Here is a 12,148-nt window from a genome sequence, read left to right as displayed (position 1 = left end):
TAAGGAGGGTGCTTTAGCAGGGTGATTCGTTCGTAATTTTAATCTACATTGAGGACATTCTGTAAGAATAATTTCACAGGTTTTCCTGTCTAGGGGCCAACCCTTACTTTGTGCAGCAAAATAAAGTGCTTCTTTACCTGTATGACCTAATTTTTGATGTAGCCATTCTCCCAATTGATACCACTCAGAATTTAAGGAATTTCCTACTTTTATTTTTCTAATTTTTGCCAATTCATCTACCTTTTGATTCCAATTTGTGGCTGGTTCGTTATTTTTAGCATGAGCTTTCACCCATCCCATCTTGAATGGAGTGTTTCTGGCTATTTTAAGTAATAGTTGCCAATCTTGAGATCTCCAAACTGGAGATCTATTTACTTCCCAGTTCAGGACTTCCCACTGAAAAAGCCACTGCGTGGCACCTGCCCACACGGCATAGGAGTCGACATAGATCACTTTTGCTCCGTTTTGTGCTGCTAGAACAACTGCCCTTAATTCTCCTACTTGTGCACTACCTTCACCTTCTTCTATGATTTGTTTGCCAGTGTTGATGTTTAATGCAGCAGCCTTGTATTGCCATCTGCCATCTATTCTCCTTGCTGAGGCATCAGTAAACCAAGTATCTTCTGATGGTGTTCCCTCGGTAAAGGGAGGTGCATTTAAAATAGGTGAGGGTTTAAAAGGTTGTTGTAATGCTAATGGGTCTGCATTTATAGGTGTCGTGGTTTAACCTGGCAGGCAGCCAAATACCACGCAGCCGCTCACTCACTCCCCCCACCCCCAGCGGGACGGGGAGAGAATCGGAAGGGTAAGAGTGAGAAAAACTCGTGGGTTGAGATAAAGACAGTTTAATAGAACAGAAAAAAAAGGGAAAATGATAATGATAAAATATACAAAATGAGTGATGCACAATGCAATTGCTCACCACCTGCGCTGACCGATAACCAAGTAGCGATCGGTACTTCCTGGATCACGCCTACCCTTCATATACTGAGAATGACGTCACATGATATGGAATACCCCATTAGCCAGCTGGGCTGGCTGTCCTGATTACATTCCCTCCCATCTTGTGTACCTAGCTCAGTCAGTAGGCATGGGAGCTGTCCTTGGACTAGGAGGGCACTTAGCAACAACTGAAAACATCAGTGTGTTATCAACATTCTCCTCATACTAAATCCAAAACACAGCACTAGGAAGAAATTTAACCCTATCCCAGCCGAAACCAGGACAATAGGCATCTCTAATTTAGAGAGTTTAGTGTGTCCTTCAGTTAATCTCATTTCTTCTGCAATTCCTGTCAAATAAGCATACCATTTCCTAATTGTAGGCTTTTGTGCAAGTCCTTCTGGGGGAGCAGTCCCCTTTAGAACTGCTTCTAACAAATTAAATGGACCTCTGGTTTGTACAGGTTGTTCCTGGTGTATTTTCTCAGCTTGTTTTACTGCTCGGACTAAAGAAAACAGTTCCTTTTCCCACTCAGAATATCTCTGTTCTGTCTCTTTAAATGCAGTCGAACTGAACACCAAAGGTCTTTTTGGTCCTCCAGGGCCAGTTTGAAAGAGGTTACAATAAGTACCGTGTTCAGCAAAACCCCATTCTGCTATAATAGGGTCATGGGGGTGTACTGGTCCCAATGATTGATATGCTTTTAATTCCTGAATTAGAGTTTTGACTGCCTCTTCATGTTCTGAATTCCATTCCCATGATTTTCCTTTTCGTAAAAGTGAATATAGTGGGCGAGCAATGATAGAAAATCCAGGTACATGTTTCCTCCAATATCCTAAAGTACCCATAAGCTGTTGTAATTCTTTTCTAGATCGGGGCATCTGCAATTGTCCTATTTTACTTAGGGTGTCCGGTGGAATTGTTGCACTACCTGCAATCCAACAAGTACCTAAAAATTTTACCTCTTTACTTGGTCCCTGACATTTCTCAGGGGGAATTTCAATTCCTGCGTTATGTAACACTTGCCATACTGCTGTTGCTGTTTCCCCTACCTCTTCAGGGGAATCTCCTCCGATTAGAATATCATCTATATATTGGTACAGTTTCACATTCTGGGGAAGTGAGACGGTTTGTAAAAGCTCAGCAAGCGCAGCATGAGCAATTGTGGGTGATTGTTTATACCCCTGTGGGAGTCTGTTAAAGGTGTATTGTATGCCATCCCAAGTAAAAGCAAATTCCTCTTTATCCTTTTCCTGCAAGGGGACCATAAAGAACATATCCTTTACATCTAATGCTGCCATCCATGGGTGTGCAGCTGCTTGTAATGTGGCTGTTAAAACTGCAATATTAGGTACGGCAGCTGTTAGCGGAGCTGTGTTGGCATTTAAGCGCCGATAATCAATTGTTAATCGCCACCTCCCGTCTGGTTTTCGCACTGGCCAAACCGGTGAATTATATGGGGAGTGGGTTCTGGAAATAATATGCCGCTTTTCCAGATCTGCTATCACTTCAGAGATTCCAACTCGCGCCGCAGCAGAAATCGGATACTGTGGGACGTTAGTGATTTTTGAATCAGGGAGTACAGGAGCTGCACGGAGTACGCGCACTATCATTTCCTGATTTTTATCAGGGTTAGGGTCGACATTTGAACTGAAGGACCACACGCTGCCGTCCGGCAGACGCCAGGTTCAGCCATTCAAAACATCGAAAACTAAAATATTTTCATTGTGATCTTTAATTGCAAAGCAAGTAGATGATATACGCTTCTCACCCAGGAGCCATAAATTAACTTTTGCAGTTTGGAACGTAACACTTGCTCCGTTCACTCCAGTGATTTTAACTCTTTGCCGTCCAGGTCGTATACCCAGCTTCTCGGCATCTTGCTGTGTTAATATTGAAATTTGTGCTCCCATATCTATTAAAAATTTTACTAATTGTTGTCGAGGACCAACTGGAATTAAAATATATTTTGCTTTAATGATGGGTCTAGCCTCATATTCAGAGGAATCTGAGGGGAACAAGGGGTCATCATTTCCCTCATCATAGTCATCAGGATCACCACAAATATCACCATCCCATTCCTCAGGGGATACAATTAATTTCCTAATCTGTACAATGTCAGGGGGGTTGGGAGCCCGCATAAGCATCATCTCGATCTTTTCTTCCAACTTTTGTGATTTCTCCATTTCTTCCTGTAACTGTTTTTGCAGCTGCTTGATTTTCAAGGACAGTATTAATTCAGCTTCCTTTCTGCCTTCTATTTCTTCTTTCAGGTCCTGCTCCCTTCTATTGTTATTCTTTCTGTATTGATAAGCAGCTTCCAAACAGGTGCCTAACATTTTGCAAATAATTCCTTTTCCATCTTTTATATAGCCCCTGGCTACTTTTAGTTGTTTTTCCACAGCTTCCCAATCATGCCTATTATTACGAGCCCATTCTTCTGAGAATTTAAGACTTGGATTTATTCCATGTTTTTGTAAGTAATCAGTGATACTACTTGCCATCCTGCTGACTACGACAATTTGTCGTGAATGAGTGGTTTAGAGGCCGCTTAAAGAATCACCATCAAAGAAACTAGCAGAAAGTGATTTTAATAGAGATTTATAAAGGTGCGACCTAACAGAATTCGATGGCAAGGTTCACTCTATTACTTATTACATGGGTGAAACATATAAAGGAAAATCATCTAAGGGTTTATATTTCAGGGACTATATGTGTTTGGCAGCAGTCTAGGTTTCATTCACAATTTAGCAACACTTAAGTATCAACTAATCATTAACAAACTTCAGTAACGCTTAATCATTAACTAATTCAATATTTGCAAAGTGAGTTAGTAAGTCTACTACAATCACAACTTAATTACAGATTATGCTTACTATTAGTTCACACACACAGAGAAACATATATATATATATAAAAAAAAATATACAGAAGGTACCTGCTAAAAATTCCCCTCGATTTCAGTGAAGAAATATTCACGTCGAATGTCTAGGCATTCCCTCTCAACGGGCGAAGGGTTGAGCTTCGAAAGGGACTCACCCAGGACCCAGTGGTCCTCCGAATATCGTAGGCCTGAAAGATCGCAAGCTCTGAGAGGCGTCCCACTCAGAGGGAGATGCTGGGTGCGGCCCGCTGCGGTCCAGGAGAGCTCAAAGGGCCTCACTTAGGACCACCGTTTATAGGTTCGCAAGATGGTTGGCTTTAGTCATCCGTAAATTTCCATCCTGGCCACAGTCCCAGGTGGCAATTACTAAAGAATTCTCAAGGTTTCGGTGTTGTTCTACTGGACACCTGGGCCAGGCAGTAGGAGTATGTTCCCGTCCTCAGCTATGCAGAGTTTCTGATACAGTCAAGGAGTGCTCAACTGCCAGACTTCAATACACCAAGGCCGAGGTTTCATGGAAATTTCTGAGATCAACAAGCGGCCCAGATCAACAAGTGGCCCAGGGAAGAAAGGCGAGGTATGAATGCACCACCACAGCCACAGTCCGAGTCGGTAGTTACTCAAATTCGCAAGATTCCAGTAACAATATTACTGTTCCATTTGAGCTATGATCCAGATAAGGATGTCAGGGGATGACAAATTATCCCCCACTTTTGTTCCCCACTTTGGTCAGGCAACAGGAGTTCCTGGTACAGTCAGTGCTGTTCCCTACCTTAGCCATACAAGAGTTCCTGGTACGGTCAAGGGATGCTCAACCACCCAACTCATTACACAAAGGCCAAAGCCTAACAGGAATCCCTGAGATTGTAGAGCGGCCCAGGAGGGGGTGGGAATGCACCACCACAGCTACATATCTTATCAGAACTTGTAAGCTAGTGCAGAAATTAAAAAAAAACCCACATTTATTTGATGTGCAGGTCTTTGTCAAAACAGTCCCTTTGGAAAATGATAGTTATGTACATACTGCTTAGGATTTGCATAAAGTTTTAGGGCAATAGTTGATTTACTGAGAATTTCTAAGCACATCCCTTTTTTTACCTATATAATATAACCAGAATCATGTACTAAAAAATGACAGTTCATATTTCTAAGCATCTACTTTGACATGGTAAGACCTTATTTCAAAGATTATATTTGTTGCTGGCCATCTAGTGTTTGTTCTTCATTCTTGCTTTATTTCTTTCTCACATGAGAACTTGAGTGTTAAATAAGATTTATTTGAAATACTAACACTAGTGTGGTGGGTTGACCCCGGTCAGCAGCCAAATACCCACGCAGCCATTTGCTCACTCCCCTCTCCTGTGGGATGGGGAGAAAAATAGAAGGAAGGGGAAAAGACTCGTGGGTTGAGATAATGACAGTTTAAGAATGTCCCCACTTCCTCCTCCTTTCCCTGAGCTTTTGTTGCTGAGCACAATGTCATACGGTATGGAATATCCCTTTGGTCAGTTTGGATCAGCTGTCCTGGCTGTGTCCCCTCCCAATCACTTGTCCACCCCCAGTCTACTGGCTCAGGGTAGCGGGGAAGAGAGAAAGCCTTAACGCTGTGCAAGCACTGTTCAGCAATAACCAAAACATTGGTGTGTTATCAACACTGTTTTTGTCACAAATGCAAAGCACAGCACCATATGGGCTGCTATGAAGAAAGTTAACTCCATCCCAGCCAGATCCAGTACAACTAGATATTTCTTCAAAACTATTGTGTTTTTATATGAACACCGTATCTCTTTTACACTGAGGTGCGGTTTTAAAATATTGATGGGAAAGATGTATGCAGTATAAGCAGAGTGTTTAAGAAGGGCTAAAGTAGCATAAACACTACATAGTTCTACTATGTCCCATACTATTTACTTGTAGCTTGAGTTTTGTGCAATGAGAATTACATATATTTCCTCAGTTACAGAACACATCCACATGGATACTTATATTCTAGTTTGGATCTTTATTTATACTCTTCTAAAGTTGTTCAACTCAAAGACTACAGCAGTCACATGTTATGTGGACCTCTTTTTTTTTTCCAGGTGACATTTACAAAGAGGAAATTTGGGTTAATGAAGAAGGCTTATGAGCTTAGTGTCTTATGTGACTGTGAGATTGCTCTAATCATCTTCAACAGCACCAACAAACTGTTTCAGTATGCCAGCACTGATATGGACAAAGTGTTGCTGAAATATACGGAGTACAATGAGCCACATGAGAGTCGAACAAATTCGGATATTGTTGAGGTAAGATTTTGTATTTTGTGAGGATTCTTTTTTGACTTTTCTCTGAGACATAGGTACTCAATTAATAGCAAAACACTCCGAGCAATATTTAAAAATTGTTTCAAAGCACCTAAGATTAGGCATCTAATGGTATAATTTTAAAAAGTATTGGAAGGATGAGGTCCTGTCTTAAAGATATAGAAATCAATGAGAATTTGCTCATAAATGCTGCTAATACGTTTAGCCCTGTTACCTCTGGTCAGCCCATGTTCTGTTCTGTAGAATACAAATTCTGTTCCCAAAATGATCCCCTGTCCTCTTTTAGTGGTACATAGCCAGAATATTCTTAGCAGGAAAAGTTTCTTGTGATATTTTTATTCTTTCCTGAAGGCTTTCTTGTCGGAATGGGTGAGTAGGTGACCGGTAAGGGATTTATAACATGCTTATAACATGAATTAAGACATTTGATTATGAGGACTATGATTTTTCAAGAAACTTGAGTGAAAATCTAAAGTTTAAATAATATCTATTTGTTGTAACTTGGAGATTTTTAAGAAAGAACACTCTGTACCTGCAAAATCCCTTTCCTGCATGAACAGTGGCCTAATTTGGTCAGGCTGATAGGCAATTTTGCAAGCAGATGTGTAATTTTGTGGGTACACTCAAAATTCAGTGGTCATCCCTTTTCTTTTCACTCCTGTAAAAGCAGCCAAATAAAAGTAGGTAACTGAAATTAATATTATTTAATTTGAGTAATTAACAATAAGCAGAAAAGGTCAAATGAAGTGCATTTTATATGTTTTTTTCCATATGTATTGTCAAATCTGAATGAAGTAATTTGATTATTTTTTTGTTACAGCTTTCAATATTCTGCCTGTAATGCAAAATACTTAAGTCACACTGTTCTGCACCAGGGCGGGGGGGGTGGGGTGGAGAGAGAGAGATATCTCAGGGTTATTTCCATATCTCAATAAGAAAAGCATGACAACAAAGAGGAACATAGATAGTGATTAAATTTTAAGTCCCTTCAGATACTGGGAACCCTGCTTTCATGCAGCATTGGACAGACCCTGGATGGATTTTTTCCCCCAGTATGCTGCACAAATCCCATCTGTGGAGTGGTTCCTCCTCTCTCCCATGCTGTGGTGCCTTTTATTTTGTGTAACAAACATAATCATATATCTTCTCCTGACAGGTTGGAACTTTATCTCTGTCATAACACCCACCAGCGCACAGCACAGGCCGACACAGGGCATTCCGGCAGGTTTCCTTACAGCAGCTACTCATGCTAACATACGGGCTGCTCAAGCCTTAAGTACAAGTAGGAGCAGACATGGGCTGCTCAAGATCATTAACTCCCTGAATACAATGTCTTCCACAAGACTCCCAAGCCAGTACTGTTTCAGGATTAAAGGAGTACTTGTGCAGGGTGTAGGTTTTGAACAAGAGTCCCATATTAGCAAAAAAGACATGTAATTATCATCGCTTTACTTGATAATTAACATCACAATTACTAGTATAATAGGGAAATAAAGCCCACAAAAGTATGTAATCTGAGAGATGTCTTGGCTCTTGTAGTTTGGATATATTTTTAGGTACTGAATATAAATCTGCTACGCATTTAAATATTTAAATTGATCAGTTAAACTGACTACATTACACATATTTTCCTTGTAAGGAGTCCGTTTTTTCTGCTTTCAGACAGCTACATTTCACACTTACAAGTTTTTAAATCTTCTTCTTCCAGAGCAATCAACAGCAGCTGAGGATCAGACAGTGTTATTAAATCTGATCATTTTCAACTAAATGGCTTTTAACCATATAACTATATTCCAGCAGAAGAAAAGGGCATAGCTGTGCTCACAGATTTCTGCACAGAATCAACAAAAGAAAACTTGTTTAGGTGGCCTTATAAAAATTTGAAAAACAACTGTCAACCATATAAAGGTCTTTAATTTACAATCCAATTTCTGTTCACATTCTGCATAATATTAACTATTTAGTTACTTTTTTTTACTGTGGTCATTAGAATGTGGTATAACTTCTTTGAACAATCTATATTTAAAGAAAATCAAAAGTGTAGATCCCTAATATGTAGTTAATTTCTTTCAAATTAAACCACTGCTATTCAAATGTAAAGATTACATGAATTTTCATGTAGGTTTAGTTAAAATTGTTAATTTTATTAAACAGGCATTTTCAGTTTATTTACTGAGCTTAATTGTATTTAGCATTTCTGAAGGAATGAGCCTTCAGGCCACAATTTATTATTTGAAGTAGCAGAAGACACCAAGTATCATACATCTAATAAGTATTACACTCTTTTTTCAAGGGAAAATGACTTAAAATTAATTTTAATACTTGTATTATTGTAATTCAAGCAAAGCTATCTTGGTCCTATCCAATTTATAGGTATATATTTCTGATTATCCTAGTGATGTACATGAAATTGTCTTTTCCAGATGTCTTATTCAAAATGGAATTGATCAACATGCAGTTTGGCATTTCTGAGTTCTTCAGCTCATAAAATTTATCTACCAGATGAACCTGTTTCAGCTATTAGCCAGTAAATACACTTATAGCACCCACTGGTGACTAAAATTCAATGCACACTCCTGAAGGAGAAAAAATTTGCATTCAACACTCAAGTTTGTCTATTCTAAGCAACAGTGACAATTATTCTAAGTCTCACTGAAATCTGTGTGGAGGTTTTATGATATGTCTTAGTTCTGCAAAAAAAGATTCATTCTGAGACTTCTGTTTAGAGTTAACTGAATTCCTAAAACTGAAGTCTTTATGTCCTTACCCACCAAACCACTCACTCCACAGTCTTTCATTCACCTATGCTTCAGTTAAAAAGCACATGTTGGTGGGTTGACCTTGGCTAGCCACCAGGTGCCCACCAAGCTGCTCTATCACTCCCCCTCCTCAACAGGACAGAGGGAGAAAATACAACAAAAGGCTCATGGGTCGAGATAAGGACAGGGAGATCACTCAACAATTACCATCACGGACAAAACAGACTCGACTTGGGGAAATTAATTTAATTTATTACCAATCAAATCAGAGTAGGATAATGAGAAATAAGAACAAACCTAAAAAACACCTTCCCCCCACCCCTCCCTTCTTCCCAGGCTCAAACTTCACTCCTGACTCTTCTACCTCCCCCTCCCCCTCCCCCCCACCCCAGCAGCAGAAGGGGAAGGGGAATGGGAGTTGTGGTCAGTTCATAACACTTTGTCTTTCCTGCTCCTTCCTCCTCACACTCTTCCACTGATCCAGTGTGGGGTCCTTCCCACAGGCTGCAGTTCTTCACGAACTGCTCCAGCATGGGTCCTTTCCATGGGGTGCAGTCCTTCAGGAACAGACTGCTCCTGCATGGGCTCCTCTCCACGGGCTTCAGCTTCCTTCAGGGCACATGCACCTGTTCTGGTGTGGGGTCCTCCATGGGCTGCAGGGTGGATATTTGCTCCACCGTGGACCTCCATGGGCTGCAGGGGGACAACCTACATCACCATGGTCTTCACCACGGGCTGCAGAGGAATCTCTGTTCCAGCGCCTGGAGCACCTCCTCCCCCTCCTTCTTCATTGACCTTGGTGTCTGCATAGTTGTTTCTCTCACATATTCTCACTCTTCTCTCCCAGCTGCTCTTGCATAGCATTTTTTTTCCCCTTCTTAAATATGTTATCACAGAGGCACTATCAATGTTGCTGATTGGCTCAGCTTTGGCCAGCGGTGGGTCCGTCTTGGAGCCACCTGGAACTGTCTCTATCCGACATGGTGTTGCGAATGAGTGGTTTAGAGGCCGCTTAAAGAATCACCATCAAAGATATTAGCAGAAAGTGATTTTAATAGAGATTTATAAAGGTGCGACCTAACAGAATTCGATGGCAAGGTTCACTCTATTACTTATTACATGGGTGAAACATATAAAGGAAAATCATGTAAGGGTTTATATTTCAGGGACTATATGTGTTTGGCAGCAGTCTAGGTTTCATTCACAATTTAGCAACACTTAAGTATCAACTAATCATTAACAAACTTTAGTAACGCTTAATCATTAACTAATTCAATATTTGCAAAGTGAGTTAGTAAGTCTACTACAATCACAACTTAATTACAGATTATGCTTACTATTAGTTCACACACACAGAGAAACATATATATATATATGAAAATATACAGAAGGTATACCTGTTAAAAATTCCCCTCGATTTCAGTGAAGAAATATTCACGTCGAATGTCTAGGCATTCCCTCTCAAAGGGTGAAGGGCCCAGATCAACAAGTGGCCCAGGGAAGAAAGGGGGTGGGTATGAATGCACCACCACACATGGGGACAGCTTCTGGCATCTTCTCACAGAAGCCACCCCTGCATCCCCCCCGCTACCAAAACCTTGCCATGTAAACCGAATATATTGGAATATAGTAGCTTATTTTAAGGAATAACAGAACCTGTGTAGGGTGTACTTGCTATACCCTCAGACACTGAGAAAAAATATTATATTCATCTTTATGCTAACTTCCCAATTCTGCATGTAAATACCAATATATTCAGCAGCTGTCATTTTAAATTCTGCCATGTAATTGCTAGAAGATTTGCAATTCTTTACGTTAAAACGGAATTAGATTTTCTCTCATTACAAACTCGTGTGGCATTTAGTACACAGATTTTGTGCAGAAGTAGTTGTTTTCACAACTATAGTCCCATTCTGTCCTTAGAAGTGTGTCAATACCTTCAGTTACTATCTGCTTTAATAGAAAAAACTTATCTTATGGGTCTCTCATTTAACATTATCAGTACAGTTGTATAGGACTAGGCAAGAAGTTTCTTATGGAAATGAGGAAATGGAGAACAAGAATAAATGTTGGAGTTTGTATGACTGTATATCCTGGTTCCGGCTGGGACAGAGTTAACTTTCTTCCCAGTAGCTTGGGGGGGTGTGCTGTGTTTTGGGTTTGGTATGAGAGGAGCGTTGATGGCCCATTGATGCTTTGGTTGTTGCTGGGTGGTGCTTGCACCAGGGACTTTTTGTTTTCTCTTTTCGGCCTCCCATGCCCTGCCAAGTGCAGGGGAAGCTGTGGGGGGGGGGGGGGGGAGCATAGCCGGGGTGGTGGACCCAGCTGGCCAATGGGGTATTCTATACCATGTGACATCATGCTCAGTATAAAAACCAGGTTGGGGGGGGGGCTCGCCCCCGGTTCGTGACACGCGGTCAGCGGTCTGTGAGCAGTTGCATTGCGCATTGCCTGCTTTGTGTATTCTGCTATTGTTGTTGTTCTCATCATTATTATTACTGTTCTACTTTGTTTTATTTCAATTATTAAACTGTTTTTATCTCAACCCGGGAGTTTTCCTCCTTGTGCCCTCCCGATTCTCTCCCCCATCCCACTGGAGGCGGGGGGTGAGCGAGCAGCTGCATGGGGTTTATTTGCTGGCTGGGGTTAAACCACGACACTGTATGACTTGTATGACTGACTAGTAAGTGCATTATGCTTTTTTGCAGTTATTTAACATAATGAGGCCAGATCATCTTGTTTCTATAAAACAGAAGTGAATATAACACAAGTTATTTCAGTAAAATTTCAGTGTCACGCTACTGTAAGTGAGAATAGAATCCAGTGCCAAAGCCCTGTAAGCCCGCCACTTAGGAGCTCAGAGAGGACATTGCCCTTTGATTGTAGGGGGCATATTTTAGAGTAGGAATACAGGGAAATATTTTGCATCTTGGCTGCAAATATAATTACAGTCCTAGCCGTATTACAGAAATGTAATGTGGTTCTTCAGCTAAACCATTAAGTTTTGGCTGATTTGAGGAGAAATTTCCTGCCTCTTTTCTCTCTCACTGCCCCTTCTTCCCTGTCACTTCTTTCATGTCACGGCATCAGGTACTGTCTCGGATTTAGCAGAACTCTCATGAGTTTTTACTAAGCCCTGTTTTTTATTCTGTTTCTTAGACACTGAGTCTGACACTGATCCTTGCTCTGTTTGTGTGCACATGAATCATTCCTCCACAACTTACTAAGCACTTCATCTTTCAGCTCTTTTTAGGCATTCA

At 40.8% G+C, this 12,148-nt stretch overlaps 1 protein-coding gene across 1 annotated transcript in view; it reads left to right on the top strand.

Annotated features, from left to right (window-relative positions):
• Positions 1 to 5,937: 5,937 nt before the first annotated feature.
• Positions 5,938 to 12,148, top strand: part of LOC142075032 (myocyte-specific enhancer factor 2C-like) — a 132,855-nt gene continuing 126,644 nt past the window's right edge. The window contains exon 1 of the mRNA XM_075136030.1: positions 5,938 to 6,111. Coding sequence (XP_074992131.1) covers positions 5,938 to 6,111 — 174 coding nt within the window. The remainder of the gene's footprint in view (positions 6,112 to 12,148) is intronic.

Source organism: Calonectris borealis, chromosome W (assembly GCF_964195595.1).
Source record: "Calonectris borealis chromosome W, bCalBor7.hap1.2, whole genome shotgun sequence".
NCBI classification, from domain to species: Eukaryota; Metazoa; Chordata; class Aves; order Procellariiformes; family Procellariidae; genus Calonectris; species Calonectris borealis.
This window is presented reverse-complemented; position numbering and strand designations above follow the sequence as displayed.